This window comes from Leptopilina heterotoma, unplaced genomic scaffold (assembly GCF_015476425.1).
Source record: "Leptopilina heterotoma isolate Lh14 unplaced genomic scaffold, ASM1547642v1 Lhet_157, whole genome shotgun sequence".
NCBI lineage: Eukaryota > Metazoa > Arthropoda > Insecta > Hymenoptera > Figitidae > Leptopilina > Leptopilina heterotoma.
Window position 1 is genome coordinate 553,973 of NW_025110871.1, and position 14,255 is coordinate 568,227.

Here is a 14,255-nt window from a genome sequence, read left to right on the forward strand (position 1 = left end):
AATGAAAATTAAAAGGAGATGGCAAAGCAAGGCATGAATGATGGTACAATGCTTGTCAAGCTTCGGGATAATATCACTGATCAGAGGAGTAGACAGGTATCTTGGTATTGCATGGAAATTTTCGTTATTGCTTATTTTTATCAATTCGATAGAAGTTTATCTTTTAATATTACGCCTCAATTTTTTTCAGACTGCAGCAGCCTGGGTACTACAGTTGAATGTGAATTTTCGTAAAAAACTGTTTTCCATGCCCGGAATCGATTAGCACAATTTTTTACAAATGAATTTGAAAAAAGCAAATGGTCTCTTACCCAGAAAGCAAAAGACGACAACAACGATGAAAACAAAAAGAACAGACGAAAGTTATGAAACAGAAAAAACTGGGAAGAAGAGAAGTAAAAAGTATTTAACAAAAGACAACAGAATCTATCTTTCCATACCCGGAATCGATTAGCAAATTTTTTCACAAATTAAATTTGGAAATTAGAAAAGATTAGAGTCATGATTAACAAAAATCAGAATCAATCACTCGGTTAAAGATTATCATATACCAGTTGTAAAAATACAAAATCGTTTCTAAAATCTGTTTTCATTATGTTTGTAATTGTTAATTGTTAATTAGTAATTGTTAATTGTTAATTGTTAATTGTTAATTTGTTAAAATAAATACAATCATAAAGATCTTAGTAGATCAAGACTCCTTTATTTATATTCAAAACATAATTTTCGTCGTGCAGCATAAATATACTTATTTCTTATAATTATTTAGCGTGTTACTCGATGTTTTTTAATAGATCGAAAAGTTGTCTTCATCTTTTTGGTAGACACGTTTTAATTTACTATGCCAATTAAACTTAATTTCCTTATCCTTTCAATATATATATATATATGCTACCTAACAAATTAAGAATGCGATGAGAGTCTAGAAGAAACAAAAATTTCTCATCGTACCATTTATGAATTTATAATTTAAACATATTTTATATATATATAATTACTATATGAATTTCGTGCATAAAGTAAAATTATTTTTATCTAAAATTTCCTAATTTAAATTCAAAATTTATTCTTGCACAACACATTGGCTTTTCTTTAACCGAATATACATTTTTTAATATTATATTTTATAATTGAGGTACACGTATTACGTTAATGTAAAGCCCAATGGAGCTTGACTTTATTATTATTACAAAATTCAAAAATATCGCCAAATAATGGCCAATTCGATGCGTTTCTTAAAGAGCTACCAGAAAATAAAAGCTTAAAAGTTTACTCAATTTGATTTTAAACGAATATTGAAATACAAAGTTATGTACCTAATTGCACTGAAGATGAAATGAAGATCTTTTAGGTAAACTTGAATACTTTGCACTGGTAGCTCCAGGTATTGTAAAATATATACCATCAATAGAGAGAATCTTACGAGCGCATTAGTGCTAATTAGTAAATTAATAACAATGTAAGCAAATACAAAAATAATCGGTGCGCCATTTGACTAGCATTTTTTTTAAGGCTGCTCCAAAGTCAACTAATTAATTATTATTATCACTTTTCAAATTATTAAAAATCCATTTTTTTTTTCAAATCAGTCGATAAAATCACTAAAATTTTAACTTATCTTTAGAAATTTCTACAATATTTTTTTCTCCTTGACCTACTATTATTTATTTTAATGTTCAATTAACTTTTAGAACCTATTGAATGATGGTATAGTAAAATTGATTTTTTTTACAAAAAAAAAAACAGAAGTTAGAATAAGGCATAAATATGATCGTAGCGCTCGTATTCTCGTTGAGGATAAACTTTATGAAACTGAATCTTTAAAAAACCATGGACGAATGAAAGAATTCAATACAAGTCCTACTGACTAGTTGGCGAAAAATTACGCTCTAAAATAATAAAGAGCGATAATGAAAAATGTAAGAAATGGAAATGTAACAACGACTGATGATGCTCCATTGCAGGCATCCGTTGTACACTGATTACATTCAATACGATATTGTTTCAATTTATTTTGTACTCCATTACAATATTCCGCATTTGTAGGCTGACATGTTCGAACTGTGTAGTTATTCATTCCTGTAAAAATAATAAAAGTTTATGAATTTAGAAAGCATACATTTTTTTATGCAGATGACTATGATTAGTCATCATCATCATTTTAATGATGATAATAAAACTAATTAGAATTTAATACCGTTAAGTCCATGATAATCCACTTTTAAGCAGGCCCAGTCAGTACTTTGAATATTGTCAACCATATCAAGGCTGAATGAATTTCTAATTTCTTTCGTCGTGTCTGAATTTTCATCCCGTTGCTTTAGAACTTGTTGTGTACATATTGTTGGCTCCACATTCTTCATAGTTAAACAATTGTTGTTTTCAGGAGATTTCCCATTATGTACACAAGTGTAACACTTTAATGCCGTTCCTGTAAAAATGTTTATAAATTAATATCACGTTCCTTCATGTATAAATAGATATTAATTTACTGCGTTACGTTAAGATCCTCAATTGCTTTTATTTTCAACAAATTCTTGGATGATTTTAACATTTTAAATTATTTTATAACTCTGAATTTAAATTAATAAAAGTATAAAATTGAAGGAGTGTTCAATTTGTCACCAAGTGACAAAAATATGAAGTTTATAAAGCAGAATAATTATTAATTATTAAATTTTTAATATACGTTGAGAAATTTTAAACTTTCAGGGCGAAATTAAATAATGAGCCGCGCCTGAGTTTACGCGTAGCCAATCAGCGCGGCCCGAGGGCTCCCCCACTACAGTTCCCCCCACCCTTGACCAGGCGGATGAGTATATAAACTGACGCGCAAACTGAAAATGCGGAGTCAGAGTAATGTCACCGCCAAGGGATCTTTTCGATCTTATGTTTCAGACAAGAATTTCGATCTCCTTCTACCGTTTTGAAAATTTGCATTGCCGTTGACAATTAATTTTTTGTTTATATTTTAATATTTCTTGTCGAAAAAATTTTTACGAACACTTCAAATAAATACAGAAATATTTCAGAAAACCCGGTTTTTTCTTTACTAAAAATCTCTATTTTCAGACCTTCTAAGTAGGATCCTCTCTTAAGGATGATCCTCTCTCTTTTGTGTTTAGATGAATCAAAAATTAAATTAATTCAACGAGAAAAAAAAATGAAACATAATTCTTGTAGATGATAAAAATTGGTTTTTTATAAATAATCGAATTCTAATATGGGAAAAAAACATTAGGTCATTTCCCTAACGTCCCTCATTAATCCTTGACACAGATTTCTTGGCGTATCCTTCCCTTTTTATTATCACGCTTAAATGCTTCAGCAACTAGTTGTTATTGCTTTTACTTTGTCGCACAAATCTGTTCAAAGAATACAAATGTTACGTATCATTAACAAATCGTAATTAACAGGGCGAGGCGCATAAACCACTGCGTGAACTAAATTCCTTACTTTTAGTTTCAATAAATTTTTGTTATCATCAAATGAAATATTTTTTTAAATAAAAATCTTCTCTCTATAACTTCCATACGTGATACTCTCTTTTCAAAAAATTTCTCTTGTTTTATTTATTCTTTAAGGTCAGAACATGCAGAAAATTAAATTTTTTAATTAAAATTAATTTTTAAATTAAAAATTTTAAAGTTGTAAAGAAACAAATTTTAAACATCTTTTTTTAAATAATTTCTTTAACGCGTCGATACCTGATTTAATTACTCTAAACCGTTACATAGTCGAGTATGTATTTTCACATAATTGGTTTCTTCAAGTATTAACTAAATTAGTTTAAAGTAAAAATCTAGTTTTTTCTCTGCGTATTTATAAACGTGTATCAAAAAAATTTTTGTTACAAGAAATGAAAATTCATTTTTAAGTCATTCTTTAACATTTTATGATTCCTATAAAAATAATGTATAATTTTTTTCAAGTAAAATAATTATTATTATTTATAATTAAACCCTTTTCATTTTTCTGAAAATAAATTTCGAAATTTATTGGTATAGTTAAGGGTTAGAATAAGAGACACTAATGCCGCATATAATATATGAATGTTACATTCACCTGCTTACAATCAAGGCATTAATGTCTCTCACGTGTCATGATATAACAGTAAAATCAATATAAGGGGTTGAGAACGCAGATATTCATTAAATATAGTGGAAACTTTTTATTTTTGTAATGTAATGTTACTTAATTTGAAAAAACTATTTTTTTCCACCTTCTGAACAAATGTGCTTATTATGCTGTACAGAAATATTACCCTTTACAATATAAATATATATATATATATATAATCCCTCATTATAATTTGTCATGAAATTAATTTTTTATGAACTTCTATTTTATATAACATCGAAGGAAAAATTTTTTAAAAAAAGGAGGAAATAAAAAAATAAAGAGAAGATAAAAAAAATGAGTTGAAAGTAAATAATATGATGTGTCTGCAAACAATAAAATAACAAAATAGGATAAGTATTTTTGAAAAAATATTATCGGTTCTTTTGTCTTTTAAATGTAAGAAAAAAACTAGGTAAACTTAGACATATTGTTTGTCAGTTGAAAAGAGTTTTCTGAGAAAATTTCAAAAAGTGAAGACAAACATTTTTATGCACCTATATTTATATCGCACCATAAAATCCATTTAAAGCCGCAATTCGCAAAGTGTGACTTTTTTACGCAACTTTTTAACAAAAGTATGTTAAGAAAATTAACATCGACAAGAATCATTTGAGGAATAATAGTTAAATATTTTTTTTCGAAAATCTTTAAATACTGAATTTTAAAATAAAATCTTAATTTTCGCTATTTCAATTTTATATGTTTTAAAAATTATTATTAATTATCTATTTTTATTTTAATTATTATTTTAATTATTATTTTCATTCTAATTCTAGTTTTTCGATTTTGCTACTTTTTTTACTAATTTTTTTGTAGTTTGAAAGCTACTTTTTGATACTTTTTTTAAAATTAATTAACGATTGCAAAGTCTGATATTGTTTTCACTATTTAAAATATGTTAATTTTAATTTTTAAATTCTCATCTTAATTTAATTTTCTATTTTACTTTGTAAATTTAATTTTCATTCACATTTTTAATTACCTATAATTTTCAAATTACAAAAATTTTAAATAAAAAATTTTTATACCTCAGAGAAATATAATTGTGTTTTGCGGGAACAAAAAATTCACTGTGTAATTAAATTGATTCACGTGTCAAAGGCAAAAAGAATGTATAATATATAATTATACAAAATTACAAACATAGAATGAAGGGTGATTAATCTTCACTGAAGGTTTTATAAAATTTAACCTACAGACTAAATTTCCAGACCCTTTTGTTAATTCCCGCATTCAACTTCCTCAATATTTGAAAACAACCCCTCCTTATACGATGTGTCATCGGCTATAAAATGCATTACAGTATTTTTATTCTATTCCATGCTGTCCGTGCAATTAAATTTACTATAAGAAAAAAAAATTTTTTAATTTTTAATTATTTCTTTAAATTTAATTAATTATTTAATTATTACTTTTAAATTTGAAAGAAAATTTTTTTTATTATCAAATAGTATCAAAAAAAATATTTTATTATAATTTAATAATTACCTTGGATTAAATGTCTCTAATTATTTATGCGAAATTAAAATTGAAACACATTAAAAATATTTTTGCATTTTCATTTGTGATTTAAAAGTTTAAAAATGAATATTTTAAATATAATATAAATGTAATATCGAATAAAAAAACTGCAATAAAAATGTAAAGTTTGTAAACATAATTTTACATAAAAATGTAAGCTACAATAAAAATGTAAAGTAAATGTATAAAATTTACAAAAGAAAAATATTTTTAAAAAAATATATAATAAATATTATAAAGAAATGTAAATTTTATAAAAAGAAAGGTTTTTATGAAATTTCTTGAATTCACCAAGTGAATAGAATTTAAAATGTCCACTAGAATTCCTCAACGCTTTATATTATTATTATCGGCCATGAGAATGTGCGGCGCCAAAAAGTCGGCGTCGTCACGCCTCATCCCTCTAACTTTAAACTTTTCACCCTTATATATTCTGTATTGAAACGCGCATTTCTCAAAGTCCACCCAGTTCTTTTAACTGAAGTCGAACATCTTGAGTCATAAAATTTGCAATAAATCCTCAACTTAATTGTACGTTAAAAAAAAGAGGAAAAAATGCATATTATATAAATATTTACATGGAAATAAATTTTTTAATACAAATTTTTATGTCCAATTTTCTCAGTTGCTAATAAATTATACCTAAAGTATAAAAAAAATAAAAATGTACTAATATAATTATAATTATTAAATTTATTTTTATGAATTACGGCGGAGAGAATAAATTTTGTTTCTTTATATTCGGAATTGTGTTTTTCCTTTTTTTTTTGAAGGGGAATTATATAAGTTTCCATATGTTCATTTTCCCTCTAAAATTATTTACCCTTCTGAAAAAAATTGTATTATTGATTTTTTGTGGTCAGGTCACTGGGTCGATTAAAAATTTTGTACACTTAGAATAATAAGACAATTTTTTGTCTTTTTATTGGAAAATATTTAAAAATAGAATTATTGTTTAAAAATTAATTCAGTATTTTGTATTCTAATTTTTATTTTTATAGTAATTTAAAAACTGGATAATTTATACTTTTGTTAAAAATAATATTCTATTCCTTCTTCTCTTATTTCTAAATAAATAAGTTTAATATTTATTACTTTTATGAGAAAAATATTTTTCCTTGAAAGGAAATATAATTTTTTTATCGCAAAAAGACCCAAAGTAAATTATGAATGTAAAGTAATTAATTATTATGGTTCGCTTAATAATGACATTTCTGTAAATAATTTGAAAAATTTTTGCTAGAGATTTAAAAATCTATTTTTCAAATTTCCTCAATCTTTTCAAGACTTTCCTCAAAAATATTCAAACCACAAATGTAGAAGGCTTAGTAAATGCTTTTATACTGAAAGTTGAAAATTTATTGGAAAATTCCTCAAATCATTTAAAATTTAAAAAATTAGAATTTCTTCAAACCTTGCAAGACTTTCCTCAAAAAAAAACTCAAAATGTGCTTTTTGAGTACAGTGAATTTTTATAGACTGAAATTTCTTCAAAAATATTATAAAAAAGAAAGAAATTTCTATAATTAGAAAAATTGCATCTTTATAAAAAAAATTTTTTTTAAATATTCAAATTTCAACAAATTATTCAAGACTTTCCTCAAAAATATCAAGAATAATTATAGGATTTGTAATTAATAACTTTTTTTTTATTAAAGTTTCCTGAAAAATGTTCTGCAAATTTGGGAAAAATACCAAATTTGTTTTAAATTAATAATTAACGAATTTCTTCAAACTTTGCAAGACTTTCCTCAGAAATACCGGAATTGCGTTTTTTTAAGTTACACTAAATTTTTATAGATTGAAATTTCTTCACAAATGTCATAAAATTTTTTTTAAATGAACAAGAATTTCATCTAGCTACAAAAATTTGCTTCAAAAAGGAAAAAAAAATTTTCATCAAAATTTCTACAACTATTCAAGATTTTCCTCAACAGTATCCAAAATATTTATTAAACTTCAAGTTAATTTTTTTCTAATAAAATTACCTGACATTAAATCAACTAAAACTTTATATTAAAAATTGTTTTTAGAGACTCTCAAATTTCTTCAAATTTTTCAAGACTTTCATCAAAAACTAAAATTTCATCAGAATTGCTATGAAAATTTCATTAAATATTCTACAAACTATTTAAGATTTTCCTCAAAATTATCCAAAATAATTATAAAATTTGAAGTTATTTTTTTTAATAAAAGTATCTTAAACGAAATCAACTAAAATTTAATTTTAAAAATTGTCTTTGAAAACTCTCACATTTCTTCAAAACTTTGCAAGACTTTTCTCAGAAATATACCCGAATTGCGCGTTTTTTTAAGTACACTAAATTTTTATATATTTAAATTTCTTCACAAATGTCATGAAATATTTTTTTAATAAACAAGAATTTCATCTCTACAAAAATATACTTCAAAAAGGAAAAAAATTGTTTCATCAAATTTTCTACAACTATATCCAAGATTTTCCTCAAAAGTATCCAAAGTACTTATTAAACTTCAAGTTAATTGTTTTTAATGAAATTACCTGACACTAAATCAACTAAATCTTAATATTAAAAATTGTTTTTAAAGACTCACAAATTTCTTCAAACTTTGCAAGAATTTCATCAAAAATTGAAATTTCTTCATAATTTCTGTAAAAGTTTCTTTACATATTCTACAATCTATTCAAAATTTTTCTCAAAAATATCCAAAATAATTATTGAATTTGAAGACTTTCATCAAACTTTCCAAGACTTTCATCAAAAACTGAAATTTCTTTACAATTGTAAAAATTTCTTTAAATATATAATAAAATTTCATCAAAAGTTGCTCAAATTTCTTTAAATAATATAAGACTTTCTTTGAAAATCCTCAAAAATACTTAATGAAAGAGCAGTAAAATTTTGATATTAAAATTTCTTGTAAAATATCTTTAAAATTTTCTTAAAAAAACTAATAAAATTTCATTAAATTTTGTCAAAATGTTTCCAAAAATACTAAAATTTCTATATAATAATAAAAACTATACATTATTTATTTATATATTATTATTATTATTATTATTATTATTATTATTATTATTATTATTATTATTATTATTATTATTATTATTATTATTATTATTATTATTATATTATTACTTTTTTATTTTTTTTAAATTAATTTTTACTATTATAAACTTATCGAAATTGCCCATTTTTCTTTAAAAAATAAAATTCCTTTTCGTTCAATGTTTGTTTTGTAAAGAATTTTTTTTTCTGTGACAACAAAGGTCTCCAACTTCCCCTTTTGTTTCTTCATGAAGGGTTTCACCTTATGGTTTGAGGTCGATTGCGTGCACTTTCTTAATATACTTTTCTATAGTCAAAGCAATGTTAAAGGCTTTAACAATATGTGTATATGCAGCAAAATAGTTATTTTTCTCTCGTTTTATATACTCTTTTCTCTCTTCGTTTTAGAATATCAACAATTGTGTATTTTTCCAAGACCTGATGTGTATAACGATCCAACACGATAGAAGTAAGACGAATGATTTCCTGTTCGACCGCGGCGCGTAAACAAGAAAAACTTACGAGAAATTTCTTTTGACAGACAATCGATAAACAATTAAGATATTGAATTAAAAAAGAAAAAAATAATTGACATTTGCACTTCCTTTCATTCGTCTCTATAATACCTGAATATTACAAATGTATATTATATATCTGGGACAAGGGAAATGAAACACGTCAACGCAGTTCAGTCAACTATGACGATTACATATATATTTTGACGTTATTATTTTTTTTTCCTGACATATAATCAACTGTACTTTTAATACAAATTTATTGTTTTGTTTTTTTTGTAATAAAATACTATAATGAAATAAAAATATGAAAACTACTTTTTTAATTAGGTGATTAATTAAAAACCAAATGATTATTTAAAATTCCCTAAAAATAATTCAATAATTCTGAAAATATTTTAAAAATTAAATTACTTTCAATGCAATTTTTATAAATATATTCGTCAAAAAAATTGAAAAAATTCAATATTATTTTCATAAAATAATAAAATTCTTCGCGAGAATTCCAATTATTTTCCTAAATAATAAAATTCTTTGAAGAAATTATAGAATTTCTTTAAAATTCTTTCATCGAATTTTTTGATAAAATTCTTTACGCAACAATTCGATGATTTTCAATACATTAATTTTGAAATTGAAAATATTTAAAAAGAAAAATTATATAAAACAGTTATAGGAAATAAAAAAGCAAACAACTAAACTTTGAACAAATTATCGGAACATGTACTTTATTATTATTAATAATAATTATCTTTTGTCAGTAAAACAAAAACCAAAAATTTCCATTTTAAGAATAGAAAAATAAATAAAAATTTTAAGAATATTAATTGCGCACTTTTTATTAATTTCCTATTAAAATGCAAATAAAATATTTCAATTTAAAGGATGTTGTGATTTGAATTTTACTCTCACGCGCAAATGTCAATATAACGCGTCCCCTATTTTATTTCCAGGTGAAGAAAGAACGTTTGATGATCGACGTGATAGGATTTCAGGGAAGCACTATTCGATCTTAAAAGGCTCAATTTTCAACTGTTTATTCAAACGGCAATTTTTTTTTTTTTGTTATTTTTCACACGTCATCACACTATTAACTTTTATGTTTTCAAAAAGCTGAAAAAACAACATTTCTCCTTTCTTTCACTATCCAGAAAATTTTTTCATTTCAGAATATTAAAAAAAATCAAAAAGTACGGATTCTTCTTTTTTTAATATATTATATTCATATATATTTTATGGCAATAATTTAAGTATATAGATTTTACGCACAATAATTTGCAATAGTAATTGATAGAAAGTGAATCCACTTTCTGAATTTTTACTTCAAAAATTATAAACATAACCTAAAATTTTTACCTTTCTTGGGAGCGCATCAGAAGGAAACAAATAAATCCTAATGATAATAATCTAATAATAATATTTGTAATGTTAATAATAATAATAATAATAATAATAATAATAATAATAATAATAAATTTTGTATAGAAAAAAGTTTTCTTAAAAGGTGTCAATAAACTAGATAATTTACAAGAGAAATTTAAAATACTTTCAAAATTATGAAGATGTCTTCAATTAACTCCCACGCGAAAATAACAATGCATATCTTCACTGGTGGGCGCAATCGTCCATTAATGCGTTAAGTATTACATTTTTTCTTCAATTACATATTATATACATTGAAAACAAGTATCAAGAATTTCTTCTTTCTTTTTTTAATTATTATTTGTCAAAACGTATATTTTTTGCCAAAGAAGAAAAAAGAAAATAAAAACAATTTATTGCAGAAAAAACTTTTTTTCTTTTCCAAAATAAAGAACCTATTTTAAAATAATTAAAAAAAATTTATTTTATTTATAATTTATCAGTAATTAACATATAAAGTTAATGTTAGTAATAAAAAAATTTTTTGTCATCTTTTTTTTTATTATCAGTTTGCTGCATTCATTAAAAATAAAAAAAATTCATTCATTTAATAAAAACAGAGCACATCTTTGAAAAGAAAAAGTAATAAAACTGCAATAGATTCAAAAAAAGAAAATTAACATATTTTAAGCATAAAATTTTTCTCTTTTTTCTTTAAATTTATTCTCGAATTTATTTTTATTGCAAATTTTTCAGAAAATAAAAAAGAAAAATTTATATTGAGAACATTTTTTTCTATATAATTATTTTTAATTTTGAAAAACAGAAAAATTTTCTTTTTTTAATTTGAATTCTTAAAATTCTTAAAAGAAAACAAGATAATGTCCATATAAGCAAATATATTTTTTAAAAAAGGGAAAAATTATTTAAAATAAAAAAAAAATTTTATGTAAATACGCGAGATATTTTGTAATGTATTCTCTCAACAATGCGAAAATAATTGAAAATGATACACAATTATTTTACCATGACAACAATTATTTTCCTGAGTTATTTAAACTAATAGGATATGATTTCGTCATAGGCATTTTTTTTGTTCAGAAATGAAAAACAATAGAATAATTTTCTACTTTTTTCACATTTTCACTGATATTGTTTTTTTTTTTTTTGTTTAAATATTTTACCCATGAGTATTTATACGCTTTTGTCAATGACACTTTTTTCATATTTACATTGTTATAATTATAATGAGCAATAAAAAGTCATTTTTTAAATTAATACACATTTTTAATAGTTTCTTAAGAAGGAATCTATCATAAAAATATTATTATTTATATAAATAATTCAATGAATTCTATTGTTTTAAATTCTGAAACATATTTTCCGTGAAACATTTTTTAAATTGTATGTTTCATTGTATAAAATTGTTTTCTGGAATTTTTTTTTTATTTTCAACTATTTATATTATTTAGAAGAAGTAGAAGAAGAACTATTTATATTATTAATAACTGTTTTTATGACAATTATTACAACTTACAATTATAAATATTTATTTAAACATAAAATTATAATTATAATAGTATGAAAAACAAATAAAAACAATTATTAGTAATAAAAAAATAATTTTAATTATTATTAAAACAAAATATTATTATTAATATTATTTTCCTGGCCATTGTCTATTTCTTTTAATATTTTTAACAGTTATTGTATCTAAGTATTTCAAACTATTGTTTATCTGAAATAAACTTCTTTTAAAGATTCACTTGTTAATAATAAAAAAAAAAAAAAAAAAAAAAAAAAAAAAAAAAAAAAAAAAAAAAATTATTATCTTTATATGATGATAATTTTAAAAAATAGATTATACAATTTTAATAATATAAAATGCAATATAAATACAAAGAATATTTTTTGTAACTTAAAAATAAAAATTATCGTTAAAAAGCAACTTTTTTTTAATAAAGAATTCAATATAAAATAAATGTTTAATTTGTGTCTAAAATATTTAATTAATTATCCTTTTATGTTATTTTTGACATTTGGCCCTAATGATGCTTCATTTTAATTTTCCTGCCATGAGATCACTATCGGCATATAGGCATTAATTTTGTCATGTCCCTTCATTTAACAAGGCATGTAATTTTTTTTTCTTGTTTCTTAATATCACACTATAAATACTAACAGAATTTATTTTAAGAAAATTTAAAATATATCAAATTTAATTTTTATTTATTTATTAACGGGAGAATGTTAAATTAATGTTTAATAATATTACAGCAAAACATTGTTAGTTGATTATTAAAAATTACAAAAAATTCTTTAATTTAAAAAAAAAATTTTTTAATCTCAAATTTTTAAAAATTTTAATTTTTTAAAATTCTAATTTTTATAAAAATCTAATTTTTAAAAAATTTTATACAAATCTAAATTAATTTACAATATCTAAATTAATATTTTGTAATTTATAATCGATATGTTGTAAAATTTTTAAATTTAAAAAAAAATATTTAATTCTTTTTTAGATACTCGTACATATAAATAGAATAAATTATACGAGTTAGTTTTAAGTTTCAAGCTGTGGGAAAATTAGTACTGATTGTAAGGGTCAATTCGTTTAGATAAAAAAAATTCCCATTTATCTTTCCGAAGAAATTTTATATCATAAATTTTAAAAATCTCAAAAATATTTTTTCTCCTATCATAAATAAAAAATATTCAATTTGTAGAAAATCACTATACTTCAACCAGCTATCGTCATTGAATTTAAAAAAATTTTTTAAAGAAATGAAAAATTTACAGCTGAGTAATTTTTAATAAAAACTTTTTTTTGAAATTAAAAAAAATTATAGGTATTTCTTAGAAATTTTTAATATTTTTTTGAATAAACAAAAAAATCATCGAACCTCTTCGAAAGTACCGGTTTCAAAGGATGGATAACCGGCGTTTTTTTTTTATTTCTAAACAAACACTGTTAATTATCGTAACACAGACTAAACTCCAAATTAGATTTTTCAAAATGTATATAGAACAATTTTAACACAAAAAACAATCACAATTTATTATTTTTTGACAGATAGCCGGTTGATTTGAATTCAATCACTATTTTTCTATATAGGACACGATAAATTTTTGAATTTAATGGAGAAAAATAAAAATTACCAAACGGCAAGAAAACAGCCACCAGCAGAGTTAAACTCGAAATCACAATTTTCAAATTCATGTTGAGTATTTATTAAAAAATTTTTCCTCAAATGAAAACACTTGTTTTATCGAGAAAATATGATAAAATGGTGTTCACTAAACGAACGCGGGAATAAGAATGGTAAAAGTGGTCTATAGCATTATGACTGAGTCGCAGTTTGGACGCAGTGCCCTCACGCGTCCTTGCGTGCATGCTTCGAATTGCTCACAAAAATAGGGCTTTCGTCCTGTTATGTCAAAAATAAAATATCTCATAAAAAATTAGATATTCAAGGGTGGCTAATGTTAATTTACCGAGTGGTTACGAAATAGCAATTTTTTATCATTCCCTTGAATTGTAAACAAAAAAAAATTAAAAATAGGATTTTTCTGAGAAAAAAAATGTTAGTTAGAAGTCAAATAACAATTTTTAACTAATATAACCATTTTGTAGATGTCACTTTTGGATTTTTGAAAAAAATATATATAGCTTTAGATTTGTAATCAGCAATCCAAAAAAAACCCG

At 23.0% G+C, this 14,255-nt stretch overlaps 1 protein-coding gene across 1 annotated transcript; it reads right to left on the reverse strand.

Annotated features, from left to right (window-relative positions):
• Window positions 1–681: 681 nt before the first annotated feature.
• LOC122498684 lies at window positions 682–13,875 on the reverse strand. The gene is made up of 3 exons (XM_043606536.1): window positions 13,709–13,875; window positions 2,198–2,431; window positions 682–2,079 (listed from the first exon to the last, which is right to left on the reverse strand). The coding sequence occupies exons 1-3, from the start codon at window positions 13,767–13,769 to the stop codon at window positions 1,883–1,885; spliced, it is 492 nt and encodes a 163-aa protein (XP_043462471.1). The 5' UTR covers window positions 13,770–13,875; the 3' UTR covers window positions 682–1,882.
• Between the last annotated feature and the right edge of the window lie 380 nt (window positions 13,876–14,255).